General features: G+C 40.2%; 1 protein-coding gene across 3 annotated transcripts in view; it reads right to left on the bottom strand.

Moving 5' to 3' along the window:
* The window catches only part of LOC123788369 (collagen alpha-4(VI) chain-like), a 123409-nt gene that overhangs the window by 49741 nt on the left and 48939 nt on the right, over window positions 1-24729 (bottom strand). For all 3 annotated transcript variants that reach the window (XM_045791731.2, XM_045791730.2, XM_087870197.1), the window contains 10 exons: window positions 21005-21550; window positions 20105-20659; window positions 16169-16503; window positions 15121-15199; window positions 13445-13590; window positions 13197-13289; window positions 11324-11377; window positions 3506-3577; window positions 2417-2443; window positions 784-828 (listed from right to left, as the gene is read on the bottom strand). In XM_045791731.2, coding sequence (XP_045647687.2) covers window positions 784-828; window positions 2417-2443; window positions 3506-3577; window positions 11324-11377; window positions 13197-13289; window positions 13445-13590; window positions 15121-15199; window positions 16169-16503; window positions 20105-20659; window positions 21005-21550 — 1952 coding nt within the window. The remainder of the gene's footprint in view (window positions 1-783; window positions 829-2416; window positions 2444-3505; window positions 3578-11323; window positions 11378-13196; window positions 13290-13444; window positions 13591-15120; window positions 15200-16168; window positions 16504-20104; window positions 20660-21004; window positions 21551-24729) is intronic.

Here is a 24729-nt window from a genome sequence, read left to right as displayed (position 1 = left end):
TTTGCTAAGGAGTTTCCAGAACTGACAGAAAGCACAAATGCTCAGATTCAAAAGCCTAACAAGCTCCAAACAGGTTAAATAAAAAGAAACCCACACCTGGACACATCATATTGAAACTGCAGAACACTAGAAAGAAAGGGAAATTTTTAAAGCAGCATGATACATTTTTTTAAGATTGCTGACAAAAGTAACAAAATGAGTTTGATGGATAACTTCTTAACAGCACTAATGAGAGACAGAAGACAATAGAAGCCAGAAGACTATGAAATTCCATTTTCTAAGTGCTGAAAGAAAATCATTATTTCCCCGAGAACAATCTTTGAAGAAAAAATGGTAAAATAAAGATTTTCAGAGAAACAAAAACTAAAGGAGTTTGTAAATTCCATTAAAGGAAATTCTAAAAGTTGTACCTTAGGCAAAAGAAACAAGATCTTTCATGTTCCTTTGAAGGCATCAAATAACAAAAAGTAACAAATATGAGGGCAAAGCTGGATAAGCAATGACTAAGCAAAACAATAATCATAACAATATCTAATTGATAGAATTTAACAAAAATAAATGGGAATAAAATACTGGACAATAACATGTTATTATGGGAGGCAGTTGATTAGAGCTACTTTTCTAGGGTCCTTATATTTTGAAGATATGGTCAAATAATAGATTAACTTTAGACACTGTTGAGTATGCATGCTAACATTTCTAGACTATGTCCTGGAAAGTATAAATAGAGAGCATAAATACCAAACTAGTAGAGGATAAACAGAAATGAGAAACTTTCTATACCTGTTCCCCAACCAAGCCATCAACACCTTCATCACCAGGGCTTCCCTGTGGAGCAAAGGAAGATAAAACTGTTACAGAAAAGAGGACCAGGTGTACGTGCATATGGCTTTGATGTTAATTTCCTTGCTAATATTTTTGGTGTTGTTGGGAGAAGAATCTAGAACTTCCAAAGTGACATTCATATACTGCATTCATAAATTAAAAAACAATGATCATTTTCATTCCCAAAATAGTCACTAGCCTTATACGCTGTTTTAGTTTCCAAAGAAAAAGATAAGAAAAAAAGAAACCCAAATTTCTAAGGGATAGGAAGACTTCTTTTTCAACTTCCGCACGGGGAACAAGTAGTTAAGTCTTTCACAAGACTAAATGAAACATTTCCCACTGGTTGTCTGCCTGTTAAAGATGGTCCTTTTGCCATTGGCTTTTTTTAATTTAAAAAGACTGGCAAATATGTCTGAATTAATTTACAAATGGAAACTCAGAAGATCTCAGATTAAGGAGGAATTAAATGGGAGTGTATCCATACGTATGTATTTGGGGAGACTTACCATAAGAAAACTCCTTAAGAATGGAAAACCTGAAGCTAACTGGATAAGTGTAAAAATTGGCAGCTACAGAGTGACATCTCATCAAATATTCCATCACTTCGAACTCATGGGCCCTTCGTTTCGCCAACTATCTCAGAATGGCAGTTATATTTATTATAGGGGCACCTGGGTGGCTTAGTCGGTGAAGCATCTGCCTTCAAGGAGGGTCATGATCCCAGGGTCCTGCTCAGCGGGGAGTCTGCTTCTTCCTCTGTCCCTCCCCCTGCTCGTGTTCTCCCTCTCTCCTTCTAGCTCTCTCTCAAATAAATAAAAATAAAAATCGTTTTTTAAAAACCACATTTATTATAAAGCATCTTTCGGGGAAAAAAAAAAGGTCCAGAGTTTTGCAAGCCAAATAAAATGCATATTACGTGTGTGGAATAGTTGATTTGCTCCCACTATCAGTACGAGGAAATCAAGTTCCAGGCACTTTTTTAAAACCAAAGGATAGCTGAGTTAGTGCATGAAAATATGCACACCAGACTCTCAGACTACAGTTACGTAATGTATTTGCCACAGGCCATAAGGGTAAGTCAGTGGTACCAGGAGACATGAGTAAAGAAGCCCTATCAGCCCTTGTTTGTTTTGTTCATCACTTTGTAGCCACTCCCAGGGATAATGTGGGAAACAGAGTGGGTACCTACAAATATATTTTTTGAGTGCATGAATAGTGAGTGAGTACTTTGCCTTTGAATGAAAGAAAAGTCATTCTCTTACTGTGCCAGCTCCTTTCCTACCAGCCCTGTCCTGGCATCCATCTCCCATTTCATACTCACCTTGATGACCACACCTGGAATTCAGGACCAACTCTTCCAGAGCATCATGTGACAAATATGGTGGCTCAATTATTATAGATAATTATACATTTTCATTTAAACCATTCATTAGCATCACAGTTTGACTATTAATATCATCTGACATATTCCCTTGTCAAAAAGTTTTAAGTCCCACCTCACTCGAGCAAAGGAAAAGCAAGTGGAGTCAGTACTGTTTCCCAAAGAAATTGCTCTCCAGTTTAAGCAAGAGGAAGGAAGGTCACCTACCTTTTCTCCTGAAAATCCTCTTGCTCCCTAAAGTTAGGAAGAAATAAAAAGAATTGAGCTTGAATAAGATTTTTAAACCTTTGTTTCACTTAAGATACCATATATTTCCAAATTCCAAGAAAATGCAATCCATAGAACAAAATGAAGATTTCTTCTCCGGTGACTATAGTGGGCATCACAGCACTCTGATTACTACTGCTCCCCTTTGCCTGTGACTTGGAGAAATTCATATCGGTAACTCCTCACGTAGTAGGGGTGAGCAGGAAATGGCAATGATCTGCCACTTATTAATAGCTCAATCATATATTTTCAAACAAAAGTGAGAATACACTGACTAGGAAGCATAAGAAGGCTTCCAGGAACAATAGGACAAATTAACTGAAAGCGTAACTTGATAGAATGTACAGAATAGGGTTGCTATGGTCAGAAAAACTCTCTATAGGACTCAGAGATTGTAGAGGTAATTTTCTGGCCTTATTGAAGGAGCTTTTCTAATCCTGGAAGGTTAAGAGACATTTATGAAACCACTGAAAAAGGAGACCCATCCATTATTTCTCTAGGCTTTAAAATTTCAGTATTTTCAAACCCCCTTCCAACTGTCAGCACTATGACTTTTCCTGAGGGCTTGTTCTGGTACCAGAGCCTGTCCACATGCAATGTAGCTCAGAAGTGCTGGGGAATTAATACCCACTGAGAGCAGCTTGCAAATCATGCCTGATAGGGTTTGGTGTATAAATGCCCCAGCTCTCTCCCCCGTTGGGTGGGACAATGTTGAGGTGCGTGTTCAACGCTGGCTCACACAGTTCCTCAGCAGAATTAGGCTCCATCTACCCACAGTGGTAATCTAATTGATACCATATCTTTTCTAGGTCACCTTCCTTCCTGTTCTCCCTTGTCTTGCTAGTATTTACTGACATCCCCTCCCAATAAACTATTTGCACTTGATTCCTTTTCTCAGGCTCTACTTCTGGGAAACCCTCAGTATGAGAAAGAGCTGAGATGCTATGTTGAAGAAGTAAGATGTTCCTCAAACTCAAGGGATAAAACAGGGACAGGGAAAGAATTCCACAGCTTGAGGTCTACACTCACCTTAGGTCCTCTCACACCTGGACATCCTTCCTCACCTCGGGGTCCAGGAGGGCCTTGGGGGCCTCTTTCTCCCTATGGAATAAAGACGCACACAGAGACAGTCAAACAACTATCTCCATCATCACCCAACCGATTCAAACCAGCAATAATGACCATCACAGTGACTAAAATATGACGCTGTCCTTACAATTACTTCTATATCCTCACAGACCTGATCAGACCACCTACAAGACAATCAGAATGTTCATCCATCAACTGTCCATAATGATAACCCCTAAATCATACAAATCCGAATTATCTATATTTCTGATCAATTCATTCAAGCCACCTGGACAAAACTTCAGTATTCAAACAAAACAGAACGTGTGTCTGAACAGTTCCTTCTGGCGGCTAAAACTGGATGAAGGTTTCCTTGTGATTCTGCAAAGAATCAATCATTATTTAACTCTTTGTCTTCTTTTTTTTTATAATAATGTTTTTTTATTATATTATGTTAGTCACCATACAGTACATCCCTGGTTTTTTATGTAAAGTTCGATGATTCATCAGTTGCGTATAACACCCAGTGCACCATGCGACACGTGCCCTCCTTACTACCCATCACCAGCCTATCCCATTCCCCCACCCCCCTCCCCTCTGAAGCCCTCAGTTTGTTTCTCAGAGTCCATAGTCTCTCATGCTTCATTCCCCCTTCTGATTATCCCCCCTTCTTTATCCCTTTCTTCTCCTACCAATCTTCCTAGTTCTTATGTTTCATAGATGAGAGAAACCATATGATAATTTTCTTTCTCTGCTTGACTTATTTCACTTAGCATTTTCTCCTCCAGTGCCATCCATGATGCAGCAAATGTTGAGAAATCGTTCTTTTTGATAGCTGAGTAATATTCCATTGTATATATGGACCACATCTTCTTAATCCAGTCATCTGTTGAAGGGCATCTCGGCTCCTTCCACGATTTAGCTATTGTGGACAATGCTGCTATGAACATTGGGGTGCATATGGCCCTTCTCTTCACTACGTCTGTATCTTTGGGGTAAATACCCAGTAACTCTTTCTCTTCTAGGTGAAATCCTGACCATTCCTAAAGTATAGATCATATGTCACCTCCTCCTCTGAGAAGCTTTTTCTGTTACATTGTGTGCTATTACCTGTTTCTGTGTTAAATTGCTTCCTGCTATTTTAAGAACTTCTAGGAGACAAGGACAATGTCTCTTTTATTTATCTCTGGGTTTCCAGCCCGAAGTATAGTGTCTGGCACACAGCAGGCATCCAATCAGGATGTGAAGAATGACTTCCTAAATTACATTAGTAAATATAACCTCTGGATCTAGGTATTGGATAGGGAAGAGAATGGTAGATATTGCGCCTTTGCCAAATTGATTGAATGTAAATTAGAAAGTACTGTATATCCCATAAGTTTTCATCAAGAGGGTCTACAAATGTAATCTCACTTTGATTTAATGAGGTTGGATGACTTCACTACATAAGCTGCCTGGGACAGTAAAAGAGAACACAGTAAAGTGAGAAGCACTTCAGATCAAAAATGAAAGGACCTGGGTTCAAGTCCTAGTTCTGCCTCCCACTTGCTTTGTGAGCTTGGATAAGCACATCATGACTTTATGAATTACAATTTCCTCCATTTATAAAACGTGGATCTTGGTAATACTGATGCTAACCATTCATAGGATCATTGTATGGAATGCATGAGAATCTGTACTGAAAGTACTTCACGGGCACCTGGGTGACTCAGTTGGCTAAGCGTCTGACTATTGGTTTCAGCTCAGGTCTGATCTCAGGGTCATGGGATCGAGCCCTGCGTCAGGCTCTGTGCTCAGCATGGGAGTCTGCTTGGACTTTCCCTCTTCGTCTGCTCCCCTCCCCACCGCTCACACTTGCTCGTGCATTTTCTCTCTCTCTCAAATAAATAAAATCTTTTTAAAAAGAATGTAAGTACTTCTCAAATCATACAGATTGGACAAATGAGGTGTCTTGTACTTAAACAGCAATAGATAATGAGAAAAGCACAGGTTCCAGCATCAGCTGACAGGGGTTTTGGCGCAACTCCAACCTTCTCTATCTGATCTTATAAGTCACTCTCTCTGAGTTTTGAACTCCACATCTATAAAATGAAAGTATTAGCGCATATCAGTAGGATTGTCACGAAGATGAAATGTCATAACAGGTACAAAATGCTGAATGCAAAGCCCCACACACAGTAGATGCCAAGTAAATGTCTATTTCCCCCTCTTCCTCATCCATCTGCATTTTTAGGTTCAATGTGTGGTGTTTAAGTTTCATCCGGAAAATTTAATTTTTAAGATTATCTCTTTAGTATTTTGTACTATGCAGTGCTATTAATCATGAATAATTGGTTGTTGCCTTCATGAGGAAATAGTTGCTATATACAAAAAAAAGTCCCTAAAAAAGGGACACAAAGGGAAAATTCTTGAAGTTTTTTTTTAACAAAACAAAACACCTTTAGGATGGCTATTGTCAAAAACAAAACCAAAAAGAAACCAGTGTGGATGAGGATGTGAAGAAATTGGAACATTTATGCACTTTTCGTGAAAATAGAAGAGTTCAGCTGCTGTGGAGAACATATGGTAGTTCCCTCCCTCCAAAAAAAAACTAAAAATAGAATTACCGTATGATCTACCAATTCCACTCCTGGGTATACACCCCAAAGAATTGGAAGCTAGGTCTCAAAGAGATATTTGCACACACATATTCATAGCAGCATTAATGACAACAGTCATAAGGTGAAAGCAAGCCAAGTGTCCATTAACAGATAAACCGATAAAGAAAAAGTGTCCTTATACATACCATAGAATACTATTCAGCCTTAAAAAGGAAAGTGATTCTGATACGGTACAATATGGATGAATGAATCTTAAGGACACTATGCTAAATGAAATAAGCCAAAAATACAAATACTGTATGGTCCTACTTAATAAGGACCTAGAATGGTCAAATTCGTAGAGACAGAAAGTAGAATGGTGGTTGACAGAGGCCATGGAGATAGGGTCATCGGGAGTTAGTGATAATGGATACAGGGTTTCAGTTTTGCAAGATGAAAAGTATTCTGGAGATGGGTGGTGGAGGTGGTTGGCAACAACATTAATGTGCTTCATACCACTGAACTGTACACCTGGAAATGGTTAAGATGGTAAATTTTATGTTATTTGTAGTTTGCCACAACTAAAAATTCAAAAGAAAATTGTGAAGAAAAAGAAAAAACCCTACTCTTATGACTTCTATTCCCAGTTTCTGAAGTTTCAGTTGCTATACATACATAATTAGGTATGTTTTCCGAAAATTCCTCCTTGGAAGAAAAGGATATTCTTAAACTTGAGTTTTCACAAAGTCCTCACAAAGATTCTCATATTTCAGAGTACTCTCTCCATTGCTTAACTTTAAGCAGCATAGTGTTGACACCCAGTCAATGTTAATGTGGGATTATTTAGGGGATCCTTATGGATATCACCTACCAGATCAGTTAAAAAAGAAGAAAAAAAGGAGGTAAAGAAATCTAACAGAGATAATTTATTTATCATATTTGATGGTGAGACCTCACAATTTCAAATGTTAGATGCCATACAAATAAGATTTTTAAAAATCACTTTTCAAAACAATAGAATTCATGATTACACTAGGAAGACCATAAAAATATTCTCATAAGAAAAATGAGGCAATGAGTTTTTGAAGCTAAAAATAAATTTTCAATGACAGACTTTATAAACAGACTTAAGAAGCAATTCATCTTAGAGATGCCTGGGTGGCTCAGTTGTTTAAGCCTCTGACTCTTGATTTTGGCTCAGGTCATGATCTCAGGGTCATGAGATCGAGTTCTGCGTCAGGCTCCATCCTGAGCATGGAGCCAACTTAAGTTTCTCTCTCTCCCTCTCCCTCTGCCCTTCCCCCTGCTCTCTCTTGCTCTCTCTATCACATACACACCCACAAAAGCGGTTTATCTGAAACAACTTAGACAGAAGTGAACACAATATACTCTAGAAAATCAGGTAAGGTGTTTCCAAAACAGAGGTTCCAGTAATGCTGGGAAAACTGATATAGAAACTCCATGGAAAGAATTTTTAATAAAATTATTTGATAAAATACGAGAAAGAGAAAAAAGCAGAATTTCTTATTCTACTGTTCTACACAATGAAAGACTTTAAAATGTTTGTTTGTAACTAAGTTAAATATTTTAAGTAGACATTTGTCACCTATATCCCTCAAAGTTTATTCTAATTGGGCAAAAGCATTTTTAGGATGTGCTCATGAAAAAACAGGAAACACATTATAATGGGAACCTATGTCAAATTGTTTTGAAACAAAATTTGAGCTACTGCGTTTCTCATTCAGATACTAAGCTCTATCCTGTCTAAAAATTGGCCTCCCATTTGTCCACACTAGTGGCTTAAAGCTATCAATTATAGCCATGATTCTATGGAAAGAATAACATGATCAAAAGCTGTTCAAATGTTAGGCTGGTTCAAGTTATTTTTGAGAAATGAGAATAGTAACAGTAATATTTTGTAAATGAAATGAGGAAATGTATACCAAATGTTTAGCCATGCATCCAGCACATAGAAAGTTCTCAACAAATGTTAGCTAGTTTTATTACTACTGAAGTTACATAACTGTTTTTGGGGACCCTAGATAATCTAATTTGATATGTAAGGCTTTGATAGGTAACCAATGCAAATTTAAACCACCATTTTAAAAATATAGAGATATATAGGTACATTTTTAAAATATACAGAATTCCTGAGTCTGGCAGATTGTCTTTTCCAAAGATGGCCACAACAAACTCTCAGGCCTCTTCTGGATATGACCTTGCCACACCCCCATCGAGAAGGGTCTAATCCCCACCCCCACCCGCCTTGAATCTGGTCTGGAGTTAGTGACTTGTCTGTACCCAATAGAATGTGGCAGACAAGTTACCATGTGACTTCTGAGGCTCCCTCAGAAGCTTTGAGCTTCAGCCTCGGTCTCCTGGAATGCTCCCTCTCAGGATGGACCCTCCCTGGTGGGTGCTCCCTCTCAAACCCAGCCGCCATTCCTGTCCTTGCCCTGTGAGGGCCCGTCCTTCTGCCATCCCAGCCAAGCTCCAGAGCATGAGAGAGGAAGTCATCTCCGCAGTGGGTCCTCCAGCTGCCTAGTCAGCCCAGCTGAGACCTCAGACACCTAGCAGAGAGCCACCCGCTCTTCCTTTCTTAGTTTCCCCATCCCAGAGTCCATGGATATAATAAATTGATTGCTGTTTTGCACCACTGGGGTCTTGCAGGGGCTGGGGTGGGGAGTCTGGGGAAGAGGAGTAATACATAACTGGAACAATGAATTAGTTCTTTGTTGTTATATGCTTTCAATTTGAACCTACAAATTATAGCCCCATTCTAAAGCCTGCCATCTGCAGAGAGATCTCAGCCATTGGGCAGACCAATCTGACCTGCTCTGGGGGAAATAACATTAAAAGTCATTTAGGGGACAACGTATTTTGCAGTCACCTTCTCTTGTGAGAAATGCAGTAAAAAGAAAATGACATCTGCTAGAGCCATACACACACACATGGGTACTATGCACTTGCAATGTGTCTAATCCAAACTGAGATGAGCTATACGTGTAAGATACACACTGGATTTCAAAGACAGTATATTTTTTATATTTATATTAGTTACATGTTGAAATAATTGTATTTTGGATAGACTGGGTTAAATAAATCATTAAAATTACGTTTACCTATTTCTTTTTATTGTCTTTAAGATGACTACTATGAAATTTTGAATTATATAAAGGTATATATATCACTCACATCATATTCCTAGCTCTGTACTAGAGAGGCTTTATAAACCATCTTGGTTTTAGGATGTTAAGACAGTGAAGAAGGGGGACAAAATTGTCTCTTACTGTAGACAGACAAGGGCTTGTTTATATTATTTGCCTGGAATTGGTGTCGATAATCCTAATAGGTTGGTCAGACTCTGATTATTCTCTTAAATTTGGCCAGGCTCATTGAACCATAGGTCAAGCAGACAAAAATAAAATAACACTTACAGGACATTTTAAAACATCATAAAAATGGAAAGGAATATTTTCACCATACCTGAACAAAACAGCAAAAATCCATAGCCCACATTTCTGAATGTATTTCTAACATCTAAGACTATAATTACTGAGGCAAAATAAAGAGAGAAAAGTTGAGCAATTCTCCCACAAATATAATCAAAGAAATGAATTGGCTTATATAGCTCCCAACGGCTGCATTTTTTTTTTCTCATTTCTGCTGGTTTTCCAAGTTCCAGCGCCTAAATATTCAGAACAGTAAAACAATGCACAACTCCAAGGGGGTGATGAGAACATTAAAGCTTGGATAGCCCAGCAGTTTGAAAAACACTTTTCAAAGGTCCAAGGACCACAGAGGTCCCCAAGACTCTTTGGGAGGGGGTGCTCAGAAAATTAAAACTACTTCCCCAATCATACATAGATACATTATCTTTTCTTACTCTTACTCTCCCAAGTTTACAGCAGAGGTTTTAAGAAACCCCAAAGCAAGTGATATCACAAGACTGAGCACAGAAGCAGACATATGAATCCAGCTATCTTCTAATAAGCCAGATATTGAAAACATGTAAAACAATGCCACTCTTCTCACTCATCTATTTCATTTTGGAAAATACAGTTATTTTTCATAAAGGAATGTGTCCTTTATATTAAGGGCTTGTTTTTGTTATTTGGGAGTAAAATAAATAAATATTTTTAAAATTCTTTTCATTCTGGGGCTCCTGGTTGGCTCAGTTGGTAGAGTGACTGGCTTGATTTTGGCTCAGGTTATGATCTCAGGGTCGCAAGATCGAGCATGGTGTTAGCCTCTGCACTGGGCATGGAGCCTGCTTGGGATTCTCTCTCTCTCTCTGCCCCTCCCCTCTCCCATGCCTCTCTCTTTCTTTCTCTCAAAAATAAAATAAAATAAAATAAAATAAAATAAAATAAAATAAAATTCTTTCCTTTTGAGTTTCTAACATGGTAAATATCAATAGATAGAAACTACATCAACAGAAGCTCTTTGAGGTCCTCAATAATCTTAGAGAATGTAAAGGCATTCTGAGACCAAAAGTTTGAGAACCAGGGGTGTATACATAACAACTTTAAAATAGACACCTATGGTAAAGTGGTTTTCCGCAATTTAAAACTAAGGCATTTAAAAATCCTTTTGATATTATATGTTGTAATAAAGATGGGCCCTACCGCATTCCAGTTCTCTCTATAATATACATTTTTCCCCGCAGCCAATCACACAATGGCTAACTTTCCCGTGCCCAGGGATACATCCAGGGTTGTAAGCAAACTTTTGGTGAGTAACTATAACTCTATCACCTTTTTGGCCACTCAGGAAGGCATCTGAGGGATCTTGTTACAAGAATGGCCTTGGTTCTCTTCAATTTATTTTGTTAAATTACTTACAAACATAGCTACCTCGTTAATACTAACAAATGACCTGCAATTCAGCTCACAATCAATAATTACTATTACATACATACTCATTAGACATAGACCACAGTTTCAGTTATCTCAAATTCAGATTAAAATGACCACCCTTCATCATTAAACACCTTTTAGAGATTATAACTTTACAGAATTTGTCCTCCTAACATTTGTTATAACAAATGGCTATTTTTATATAGATATTTTAAACCCATTTTAAGTGGCATAGATGAGAAAAATTTTCATGACTTAAGTGCAGTTGAGTATTTCTAATACTTGACCCATTTTACCATATTCCTTCAAATCAAGAAAAAAAAATAAGATTCAGTACTTACATATCCACCTTCTTCACCAGGATGACCAGGTAATCCATCAGCACCAGGCTTTCCCTGAGAAAAAAAGAAATCAAAAGAAATAACTTGGATTCTAAGTTCTTTTCTTCAATCTACATGAAATAAAATTGTTATTAATAGGGGCCTGGGGCTCAGTCCGTTAAACATCCAACTCTTGATTCCAGCTCAGGTTATAATCTCACCGTCACAAGATCGAGCCCCACATCAGGGTCTGCATTCAGTAAGGCCTGAGATTCTCTCTCTCTCCCTCTGCCCCTCCCCACTCGTGCTTTCTCTCTAAAAATGATGATGATGATGACGACGATGATGATAATAAACACAAAAATTTTTAAAAACTTTACTAATAGATACCTTTGTCTCACTGAGTTGACATTTTAGTGAGAATCAACTAAACGTGGAGCACAATGTGTAGGGACATGCAGAAACAAATATTTTTGGCCTGTCTTAAAGTGAAAACTTGAATACCTGTTTGTCTTAGTAGTTGGCACGTTAGCCTCTTTTTATTTTCCTAAAATACCGTTTTAAGCCGTTCTATTCTGAAAATCCAAACCAAAACTAGTTTCTAGTTAAATGTTTAAGGAACACTGTTCCTCTTAAAGAGGACTTTGACCTTGTTTTTCAAAACGTCAGTAAGCAAAGGTGTTACGGTCCAGGCTACTTATGAGAAACGGTTGTTTATTTCTGTATGACTCAGCTGTTTAGTCTCTTCCAATCTCTTTCTCTTTCTCTTTTTTGCTTCTTCTTAGATAACTAAACACACAAACCATTTCCTCTCAGGGAAGTTTGGCTTGCCATTTATAGCCAGATGTGCTTATTTAATTTAAAAATGTTCGATAAGATATGGGAGCCATATTCTCTTTGGGATCAACAAAGACATGAACATCAATGCAACTCACCACTGGATTCTTACAGACATTAAGATAGAGAAGTTAATTATTCAAAACATTCCCATCTTCAGCCTCTGAGGCAGAGTCTTTAAGTTGCAAAAAAACATGTCAAGAGGTTCCCAAGCTTGATTTCCTGATTCTCCAGTCTGATACTTAAGAACAACGCAAGAAGGAAAAATCTAGTGCTAAGGCATAACTACCATTTTTCTCAAAAAGTCATTATATACTTTATACTGTTCTAAATCAAGATTGATCTGCAAAGTCAGTCAGAGCTCATTCCCACAACCTCACAGGAAACCTTACAAAGAGAGAATGGGAAAGGATGGGCAAAGCCAATGGGTTTAATTCAACCTTACATGAGGATCTGTGATGATCCCACCATCGTGAAGCTGTAGTTTGTGTGTGAAGGGTACCTCATGTCCCTGCATAACTGAGGTCCATTTTTAATGAGATTCATTGTCCCTTTAAAGTGGAACATGGTAATTTTGCTATCGCTTCACCATGGACTTAACAGAGAGTTGCAAAGGGACCACTTGGGAACCAGTAGATTGTATCATTCCTCAGAGTTTAAAGCTATAGAAGAGAACGTCAGCTCGGAGGGGAAAAGGCCACCGTTAAGAAAGCAGCTGGTACACAAGGGAACATCTTGTGGACAAGTGAAAACCTCTGTGCTGTAGTAGAGTATGTGAAATTTGTCCGTGAAATTACTTGTCAAATAAATGTAAGTAGACAGCATCATATAGTGGAAAGAACATGAGCCTTGAGTCAGGTAGACACAGGGGCTTTGGGAAAGTAATGTTCCCTCTCTAAGCTTCTATTGCACACCTGTGAAGTAACATTTGCCTCAAAGGTTTGTTAGAGGGTAGAATTAGCAAAGGTGTGGTAAAGACAGAACACAGGGCTTGGTGAGCAGTGGGTGCTAAAAGATCTTCTCTCCCCCGGCACCATCTCATCCAACAAATTCTCACCTTGCTCCCAGGGTTCCCACCATCACCCTGGTACCCATCTTTTCCAAAACACTTCATATATATATTGCAGCATCTTCTCTCCACAATTGTGTCCTGAAAAACAGAATTCATGTGACATGATTTCTTTCGTCTGTGCTAACCTATGTCACATTACACACTAAAGAGACAAAATTCCCTCTGGGTTTTTAAAATTATTAGAATGACTAGACCTAGTGAAGGATGGTGTGAAAAAGGAAAAAAATACTTACAAGTTGCTTCAGTAAGATGCTTGGGAGGGATTGCAGTGTAGTGCTCAGAGGTTGATTATATATGAATCCTCTACCAAATTCTAGCTCCTGGAGCTCTTCTAATTTATGCACACCTTCCAGGCCAACAAAGAGGAGCCCAGATAATCCTTCAAAATACCAGCAGGTTGGAGATTTACTTGCATGTCTTTTGAACGGTCTTTGTCCTGGCCCTAGATATTCATGCATCATCGCACCTTTCCTATATCCTTTACCTGTCTTGTCTCAAACTGCATTTCTGACCAATGAAACGAGACCAGAAGTGACATGTGTCACTCCCTGGGAGAAATTTTCAGAACAGTACATAATTTGCCCCATTTCCTGTCTCCTGCCACAGGAACAGACCCTCTTTCAGCCTGGGTCCTTAAGTGATAAGAATGAGACACAAATGAATGGTCATAAGGCATAAGATAAATATATTCTTGCTCGTTTAAGCCACCGGGATTTGAAGGTTGTTAATTATTGCAGCCTGAGCCCACCCTACTGATGAAGGCATGAAAAAATCATGTGGATTTGCCCACATAAAAGAGAACAAATGGCCAAGGACACTTTTCAAATTGTCTGGAAATCACCATTCATAGAATTTCAGAATAAATATTTGTGAATATTTTGAACACTAAATTCACACACACATATGTACACACATCAGCTTTTTGCTATTGTAAACAAGCTACTTAACAATCTTGTGATTAAAAGTTGTTTACATGTTCTTAATTATTCCTTAAAATAAATTTCTAGAAATGGAATGCTGATCTAGCATGTAGGCAAAGTTGGCCGTCTTTTGTCAAATACTTCAAATTCCCTTCCAGAAGATTCGCAACATTTTAAACTTCCTATGTGGTAAATCCAGTTGGGAGCAAGTTGTCACAGCAAATATTCCAGCACATTGTTAACCAACGGAAAGCATCACCTCAAGAGGAATATACCGAACATACTCTACGGAGAAGGGAGAGGAGTACAGGGAGCTTGAGTTGCTGCTTGTTCATCTTCAGTTTGCCTTAGAGCTTTTATGTGACATGAAATGGGAACAGGAGAGCAAAGGCGCACAGCTGTACAGGTGGTACTGCCCCGCTGAGGGAGCTGGGGGCCCCTGAAATCCAGCCAGCTTACTACTCTTGAAGCCAGGTACCCAGGCACAGGGTCGCATACACCCAGAGCATTGGCATCTTGTTCTAATTTCACAAAGATGCCATATAGACTAGTAGCAGCCCTTGGGGAATGGAGAGAGAAGAAGAATTGGTGAGCAAAGGAGGAAGGAAGGGCAGTGGAAAAGCAAAGCCCAGTGATTCCAGAGTTCAGGAAAAAGAGACATATGGATCCCTTGGTAGCCTGCAAGAGCAAATGGCACCCATTCAAAATGAAGTAGGAGTTGCCCATTCAACCCTCAAAAGCAGATGCCAGGCTGGTTACTCGTCAGTCCTGTCTCAGTCACAATGACCCTTGGTCAGTGTCAGGGATATGGGACTCTGGGTTCTCTCAGCCCTGATTCATACAGAGCATCAGCCTGTGGGCACTGAGCTCCAACCACCAGGGTTAGTCTATGGAAGGCTTAATGGAAGCCAGTGCCATCTGGAAATCTGAAAGAGGATCTCGGTCCCTGTGGGAGGAACAGCCCACCCAGGGCAACTACGAGCACTTACCTTTGCTGCGGAGAAGCTCAGATGTTAACTTCAGTCTCTGGAAATTATCATCCAGTCCATCTGTAAACACTAAAAGGACCTGTTGTTTATGAGAGAGAGGAGGGTGGAGGGGAACAAGGATAGAGGGGAGGAAGGGGAAAGGAGAAAGATAAATGCTGGAAGTTGCACATTTTGTAAAAATGCAAGGATAAGCTTAGCTTTTCTGGTTGTATCCAGCCTTTCACCCTGTTTCATTTCACCCCTTTGTTTAGTTGTTACTTTATTACACATTCACTTTTACTTCTACATCCCCAAGGCCCCTGCCAAAAAAAGAATTTGAACCAGCTTAATGTATTCCCTTAAAAATACCTTCCAAAAATGGTCTTACAATATTCACCTTTATCAGTGCAAAACTACCAATATTTTAATGCGTTTTTGTCATTAAACTGTGTTACCTTTACTCAAAGAAAAATCTTTAATTTAAAAGTAAATTCCATATTTTAAGAAATAAATCCACTGGATGCATTATTGAAGGAAGAACGAAATGTAACTTGCAAAGTTTGGGGATGTCATTTCCAAATAAACATCACATAAAATCTTTTCATCTCTGTAGGCTTTAGTGGGTTAATAGTCTTGGGCAACAGGAAGGGAGGACCACTAACAAGCCATTAGCTAGTTATTAAAAATAGTTCAGAGTGCTGACTAGAAAAATAATGGGCCCTACTCTACATGACAATCAGTGACCATAAGGAGTTAATATCTTCCAAGTTGTCTTTGGAATGAATTTGCACCATGGAAGAATCTGGATCTCTAAACTGTGAGTAACTTGAGGGCAGAGATTTATCTTTTTATCTCTACTGGCATTATTTAGCACAGAACCTCTAGGGCTTAGTAAATATTTGTTGATTGAATGAAAACATATCCCTTGTTGGTCTTTACTGAGTAAGATTATGGTTTTCCTCTATATAGAATCTCCAGTGAAGAACAGTTTATTAGCCTCAGTCACAAAAGCCTTATCCTGCCAACCCTGGCGATTGGCACTGTATCATGGTTTCTCAGCATTTATTACCTTCACATTAGCAGAAGACAGTTGGATAGCACGATCTCCCAGGGACTTCAAAAATTCCGCATCCATATAGTTGCTCGTGGCAGTCTGATGAATTAAGAATGTCTGAATAATATCATCACTATACTTTTTAAAGCCCGAGTCAAAGATAAGCTGGCCATTTGAGCCAGGGACCAAGAAGCGGAACATCAAGTTGAGGCTACCACCAGCACTACAGCTGATGTTGGAAAGCAAGGCCAACTGTTGCATCACCTCTGGCAGTAACTGTTGAAGCTTCTGCTGAACTGGACTTCTGGGAGTGGAAATATCAAGTCCTACAGACAAATCTATGTTGCATCCTTTGAAGGTGGAAGAGAAGAAAATCAAATTAGTCATCTATAGACGCATGACCAAGCCCAGAAGACATCAGCCAACCCTGAAAGAAGAATCTGCAGCCAATCCACAGAAATATAAGCTAAACAATGTTTAATCTGGGGGATGGTCTGTTACACAGCAAAGCTAACTGATACAACATACAGTGTTTCATACATCTGTTCCTCTGCAGCTCCTATTCCCTCTACCTGAAGTGTCCTTTCCCATCTCCTCCACCCCAATCTGGTTAACCCATACATGTCCTTCAAGTTTCAGCTCCAGAGACCTCCCCCCCAAACCCCTCTCTGACTCATGTCCCCAGGTCCTCAAGTTGCCTTATTAAATGTCCCTGTATGTCCATGCTACTTTACCTGAGCTTCTCTCCCATTAAACAAAGATTCCTTCATAGCAGGGATTACATCATCTTACTTTCCCAATGCCTAATATAGATAGATGCTCATGAAGTGTTTGATAAATGAATAAAGAAGGGAATATAAATGAGCCTTGAGTCTCTTCCAGCACATGCTGTACTATTTTCTTCTCCCTCAAAAGTTTCTTTTCTCATTCACCACCTCTGCATATACCTTATTTCAGGGAAGCATATCAGAAAAGACCAAGACTGACAATCACTCTCAATTTTCTGTTTCTTCTACCTGAAAATTGTTAAGCCTTCCTGGAAGAGTATTGTGAGAATCTGAAAACGCACTGATCTTTCAGGCTATACCCACCCACTCACTGGTGAATAATAAGACCGTGCACAAAATTCCAATGGGGAGGAAATGCTGGTCACAAATGCACCTGAATTAGAATCTGGACAAATGACTTAAAGTGTAACTTAACAATGATAAAAGGGTCACTATTATCAACTACTTCTGGACAACAAGCATAACTTGCAATTGTCCAGTGCAATCCAAGACATGTGGACATTTTCTCCTTAGACAAGCACACACTGGAGTATTTGGCTCAGAATCAATAAAAACAAAACTGCAGATTTTAGGGGACAAATCTGAAGAAAATAAATAAATACTGGACCCTTTACCAGTGAAAATGGTCATAAACAATGTCTTAAAGTTTCTCAGGGATCTGAGATCCAGGACTGAGCCATGAGTTTTTCATCCCCTAAATAACACACTCAGTGCTAGCTGGCCAGATATGCTTCCAGAATTGCCAAGACAGCAAATGCCTTCCTCCCCTCCTTTCATATAAAATATCTTGGTTTTGTTTTGACTTTTAAATCTCTAATTGAAATTCACCAAAAGGAGTTTTCACAGATGTAAATCCCATTTCTACATCAGATCTCATTTCAGAAAAAAAGGAATTTCCTTTCTGCAGTATGGAATATTATTCCAACATTTCTAATTTACATTTTCCCCCAGGAACATTTTCAGCTGGCTTTATTCTGTAAATGTAAGAATATGCAAGCATTTTTTTCCCTGTTAATGTAGAGGGTTGAACCTTGCCAGGTAATCTCTAAGGTCTTTATGATTCAGCTTTATGATTCTAGAATTCCAGAATTAATTAGGTTCCAGCCATCATTGAGGTACCCAGCTAATTTTATCAAAAAGTCAAAAGACAAAGCTGAAGATGAATGTAAATCCTAATTCACTATGTGGTACAAAATAATCTGAAAAGAGAAGCTGGAATCCTGTATCTCTTCTTCTGCCCGGAATAATACCCAGGTACATATAAACAAACAAAAATGGACTTTAACTCCTGAAAACTCTGAACAGCTTCATGTAGGACAACCCAAAATCCATGCTTATTTAAAAAATAATTTCACACATCCACTCCATCCGATTGATTTCTGAATTTACCAAGGACACGGCAAAGTGATATCCTTTACTCAGTATAAACAAAAATATTAATTTAATACTCTAGAAAATTGGCTCTAGTTTTCAACACCAAACTTCTGGAAAGTTCAAACCCTGACTCACGTTATTTCCCATCTTCGTTTCTTACCTCTTTCTTGCTTTTCTCATCTGGGAATTAGGTATCATAGTAATAGTATCTGCTTCACATAGTGTTGATGTAGGAATGTTGGGCCTTATGGGTTTCATTTTACACTCCTTTATACGATTTCATACTATACTATGCTTTATTATACTATACTTTACCATGTATTACTATACCATATTACGCCACTGTATACCGTCCTATGACATTCTGTGCTGTATCATACTATATCAAACTCTTCTGTACTGTACTACCTTGTTATGCCCTACAAGATCATACTATACAATACCACATTACAGTGTACTACACACTATACTACACTACCCTCCTACTCAAAGCGTACATTTGAGTACCAGCAGGATCAGCATCACCTGGGAGCTTGTGAGAATTGCAGAACCCCGCTCTGACCTACTGAATCAGAATCTGCTTTTCAGTAAGAGCTCCGGGTGATTCAAATGCATATTAAAGTTCGAGAGGCCCTCTTATGCTCTACCGTGCTATACCAAAAAACAATGTGGAACAGTATCTAGCACACAAACTCTGCAACCAGATTGCCTCAGGTTTAAATCTCAGCGGTGCTATTTACTTGGGCCAAATAACCTGATTTGGGTGTGCTTTAGTTTCCCCAGCTGTAAAACAGTATCTGTTTAGGGGCGCCTGGGTGGCTCAGTCATTGGGCGTCTCCCTTCGGCCCAGGGCGTAATCCCGAAGTTCTGGGATAGAGCCCCGCATCAGGCTCCCTGCTTGGCGGGAAGCCGGCTTCTCCCTCTCCCACTCCCCCTGCTGGTGTACCCTCTCTCGCTGTGTCTCTCTCGGTCTAATAAACAAATAAGATCTTAAAAAAAAAAAATAGTATCTATTTAATAGGGTTATGTGAAGATTAAATGTTTTAATATTGGAAGCCCTTGGAATAGCCCCAAGCACAAAAAAGGACCACCCAAAGGTTAGCCATTCTGATTAGAATGTGATTGTGATGGAGAATCTCACTCCCTGTGGATAGGAGGGAGCACTGTCCGTGAAGATATTCTCCCGGTCAATTGCACATTGTAAGGCAAGTCTTGGGGGAAGAGCAGACCCAGACTGTTGGGCGGAAGAACACCTGTTTCTGGACCTTACTGTTTAGGATAAAAACTTGAGATAAAATGGGGTTAAGGATGACCTCAGCCATATGAAACCTTCCTGGCAACAAAGTAGAGAGGCCTCTCTACAAAGCCACGTAGAAAAACACTGTGCTCTAGCTCATAAGAGCACCAGTGTACCTGATATTATCCTCTGTTCCTATCTCCCTTCTGGTATGCCCAAATCTTCAGTAAATTGTGTTTACATATTCCAGTCTGGTTTTTCTATCTACGAGGAGTAAACCTAAGAGTTGTAAGGACTTTCTAGAGACAGAGTTCTGAGAAGGTTCAGGTCACTGGAGTCCAGAGTGGTGACAGCCATGAGAACAACGGAAAGAATCCCCAGGGGAAGGTAAACCACAGCACCCAGGGTTCAGGCCTGCTATCCTCCCCTCAGGGTGAACTTCCCTCTCTCCTCCAGCTAGAAGGATCAGTTTCATTTTACTAAGAGAGACAACAGCATCCCTGACACTTACGATGTGCTTATGGATCAAATAGCAAACCCTCCGTCACTCACCTTGTGGAATGCAGACCTTAAGAAGAATTTTCTTCTCCAAGTTCTGCAGGGACTCAAAATTCTCTTCATAGTACACTTTCTGCGGGTCATCGGTAATCTGCAAAAGCTGAGCATTTTTGGCTTCTCCCACCCCAATGGCAAAAATAACGATGTTCCTATCCCTGAGAGCCTTGGCTGGCATGACTACATCATCCTGGGCAACCCCATCAGTGATCACAATCAAATACTGTTGAACATTGGGTCTCCCTCCTCTTGAACTGTCAAAAAAATGCCGAGTGAAATTCAGGGCTTTCCCAGTGCGGGTGCCATCATTCATCTGCTGAACATTTGTGATGGCTTTGTGGATGTCCACCTTTGAGGAGTATTGGTCAAGTCTGAATTCTTCCTGGGGGGTTGAGCTGAACTGCAAAAGGCCAATCTGAATCTCATCAGCACTAATATCAGCTTGGTTCACCATCCTCTTCACGAATCCCTTCATCTTTTCAAAGTCTTCTGGGGAGATGGATTCTGAACCGTCTATGAGGAAGATGATATCAGCTTGCCTATTCTTACAGGCTGGGGACAACAAGGAGAACAGAACATTCACTCAGAGTCTGAAACCAATTAATTACAAGTCCCCAGGGACAGTCCAGGGTGGCATATATACAAAAATGAAAATATTTTTAAAGGGGGTGGAAGAGGAAGTCAATGAGAAAAATTTTCTGTGACCCAGCACAAAGGAGACACAGCTGTATGATAAAGACAGAAATCTAACCAGCTTGCTTCATTCCAGGTCATGGTCACTCTGTCCAACATTCACTTTTGGACCCCAGTGAGTCCACACTTTGAGAATGAAGCCTATTTCATTAGATTCAATACATACACTTGGAGGGAAAGAGAGACTAAGGAAACAACTCTTACTCTCTGAGGAGCAGATGTCCTGTACCACATCTCGTTGGATGGCCTTCAAGGAATCAAACTCAGGCGTGAAAAACGTCCTGTCTTTAGCTATCTCCTTGAGCTCCATAACATTAGCATTTTTTACTCCAATAGCATAAATGATGACACCTTCTCTCCTCAGTGCCTCTGCAGGCTCAGCCACCGGGTCCTCGGATTTACCGTCAGTGATGATTATGAGATACCAAGGCACATCCCTGCGAGTGGTGTTCACAAAGACCTGAGCCATGCTGCTCAAGGCCTCACCGGTCATGGTGCCACCTTTCCTCTGCTGGATGTCATCAATGGCTGCCTTCAGCCCTGCCACACTGGAATACTGGCTGAGGATAAAGTGAATATCAGTTCCATCCGAGTATTGAACGACTCCAAACCGTACTCTGTCAGGCCCAATTTGGAACCTCTTTATCGCCTCATTCATGAACACCTTCATTTCGAGAAAATTGTCATGGTTGATGCTGCTAGACCCATCGACAAGGAAGTAAATATCGGCCTTCTCAATGTGCACACAGTCTAGGCGATAAGAAGAAGGAGCAAACCATTAGAACATAGCCAAAGCTACTCATCCTGATCCCCACCCAGACGCCCTCAGCTCTCATTGTTCCCTTGAGAGCCAACAGCTTTCTATGAAAGCACCTGTGGCTCTGCCTGGGATATCATTTGGCCAGAAGCATGCTCAGCCACGCAGCAGGCAGGCCGCAATGCCTGGGAGTGAGTTTGGAAGCAGCCACCAACCAACGACTGAGAGGGGAGTAGTGGATACATAGCCAGCTCCCTTGTCCTTTGGGTGGGGCAACTCTGACGTGAACTCTACACAAGTTCCCTGGGTCCCCAGCAGAACTGAGCCCCAGCTGCCCACAGCAATTACCTGCTCACTAATTCAGCCTCTGCTGGAGACTTCCTTTCCTTTCTCAAATCTCCACGCCCCTTACTGTATCCCCAGGGGGCACCTCCCAGATAAATCACTTGCTTCCATATCCTTGTCTCAGAGTCTGTTTCTGGTGAACCGCACATCAGACATGAAGTAAGTAGTACTTGACATTTCTCAAATGAGCAAGTTGAGGACAAGCTAAAGTAAAATATCAGGACATATTTGAAGCTAGGAATTGTCTGAGTACCCAATATTTCTGTTTCCCACGCAAGTCAGACTTTTTTTTTTTTCCATACAGTACATCCCTGGTTTTTGATGTAAAGTTCGATGATTCATTAGTTACGTATAACACCCAGTGCACCATGCAATACGTGCCCTCCTTACTACCCATCACCGGCCTATCCCATTCCCCCACCCCCTCCCCTCTGAAGCCCTCAGTTTGTTTCTCAGAGTCCATAGTCTCTCATGCTTCATTCCCCCTTCTTATTACCCCCCCTTTCTTTTTCCCTTTCTTCCCCTGCCGTTCTTCCTAGTTCTTATGTTCCATAGATGAGAGAAATCATATGATAATTGTCTTTCTCTGCTTGACTTATTTCACTTAGCATTATCTCCTCCAGTGCCGTCCATGTTGCAGCAAATGTTGACAACTCGTTCTTTCTGATAGCTGACTAATATTCCATTGTATATATGGACCACAACTTCTTAATCCAGTCATCTGTTGAAGGGCATCTTGGTTCCTTCCACGATTTAGCTATTGTGGACAATGCTGCTATGAACATTGGGGTGCATATGGCCCTTCTCTTCACTATGTCTGTATCTTTGGGGTAAATACCCAGTAGTGCAATGGTGGGGTCATAGGGTACCTCTATTTTTAACTTTTTAAGGGACCTCCACACTGTTTTCCAGAGTGGCTGTACCAACTTGCTTTCCCACCAACAATGTAGGAGGGATCCCCTTTCTCCACATCCTCTCCAACAATTGTTGTTTCTTACTTGTCAATTTTTGCCATTCTAACTGGCATAAGGTGGTATCTCAGTGTGGTTTTGATTTGAATTTCCCTGATGGCTAATGATTTTGAACATTTTTTTCGTGTGTCTGTTAGCCATTTGTATGTCATCGTTGGAAAAGTGTCTGTTCATATCTTCTGCCCATTTCATGATTTGTTTATTTGTTTCTCATATATTGAGTTTGAGAAGTTCTTTGTAGATCTTGGATACTAGTCTTTTATCTGTAGTATCATTTGCAAATATATTCTCCCATTCCATGGGCTGCCTCTTAGTTTTTTTGACTGTTTCCTTGGCTGTGCAGAAGCTTTTTATCTTGATGAAGTCCCACAAGTTCATTTTATCTTTTGTTTCTCTTGCCTTTGGAGATGTGTCATGAAAAAGGTTGCTTTGGTCAATGTTGTAGAGGTTGCTGCCTATGTTTTCCTCTATGATTTTGATGGATTCCTGTCTCACATCAAGGTCTTTCATCCATTTGGAGTTTATCTTTGTGTATGGTGTGAGAGAGTGGTCAAGTTTCATTCTTTTGCATGTAGCTGTCCAATTTTCCCAGCAGCATTTATTGAAGAGACTGTTTTCCACCGGATGTTTTTTCCTGCTTTATCAAAGATTAGTTGCCCAAACAGCCAAGGGTCCATTTCTGGGTTCTCTATTCTGTTCCACTGGTCTATGTGTCTGTTTTTGTGCCAGTACCATGCTGCCTTTGTGATCACAGCTTTGCAGTACAGCTTGAAATCCAGCATTGTGATGCCCCCAGCTTTGACTTCTTAAAATATGGGCAAAAGAGTACACTTTCTGAAACTTAATTCATTTAATATAAAACTTCCTGTTTTAAATGAGGCTTACTTAAGTCAATCACTGTGTATTAAGGCTTAGACTCCATAGGGCAAAATGGCTCTACGTATGGATCCTTTCTCAACCCCTTAATGTCCAGTCTTGCCCCTTTGCATCTCAGTTCCCTAACCTGTCAAATGGCAATCTTAACACCTACTCAGTAAGATTATAGTAAGGACTAAATAAGATCACAGAAAACAGCAGAGCTGAGTATTAAAAATTAATGATTAAGATCACCCATTGTCACATAGCAGATTCCTCAAAAAAAAAAAAAATGACACATGATTTTCTCCTTGCACCTCTCAGAAAATGTGGTCCAGCCTTGTGTTTTTAATTTCTAGACCCCCTTGTCCAAGGGATGAATCAAGAGACTTTTCATGTTTCCTGACTGAAAGGGAAGTGGTCTGAGGCGGCAGATGGGCTCCCTTGGTCAGGCCTTTCACTTGGGAGGACCTTGGTCTGCATGATACATGGGACACACTTATGATTTTAAAAAGTATTTATTGTTTATCTGAATGAAGTTCAATTGTTACCGGGCGTCCCGCATCATATCTGGCAATCCTCCTCCAGCGGGGCAGGCACTGGAAGGGGGTGTGACTTGGAAGGGTGTGGAAAATAGTTACCCACCTCTCTGGTAAAGTGTTTGTTGAATGCCTGGAGTCTCGAGGGCAAGTTATAGAAAAAAGAAGGCAGAAATTCAGACCTTACCGGAAGCCATCACCCACTGATGACAGGCAGAGGGCAGGCCCAAGTTTGAGAAAAAGACCACAGGGCAGGAAGAGGCATCTCTGGAGCCAGCCCCATGCATCTCTGGAGCCAGTGGTCCAAAGCGGCTCCACTGAAGCCCAGGGCCTTTGCACGGTCCAAAGGATCCCAGAGCCCCGAAGACTGTCTGGCTTTGCACATTCATGCCAGTCTTGGCAGATGGAAATTTGAGGCAGGAGGGAAGAGAGAAAGAGAAACTCTATAATTTTTACAGTCTG

The sequence above is a fragment of the Ursus americanus genome, chromosome 20 (assembly GCF_024610735.1).
Source record: "Ursus americanus isolate L20-20 chromosome 20, mUrsAme1.1.p, whole genome shotgun sequence".
Lineage (NCBI taxonomy): Eukaryota > Metazoa > Chordata > Mammalia > Carnivora > Ursidae > Ursus > Ursus americanus.
This window is presented reverse-complemented; position numbering and strand designations above follow the sequence as displayed.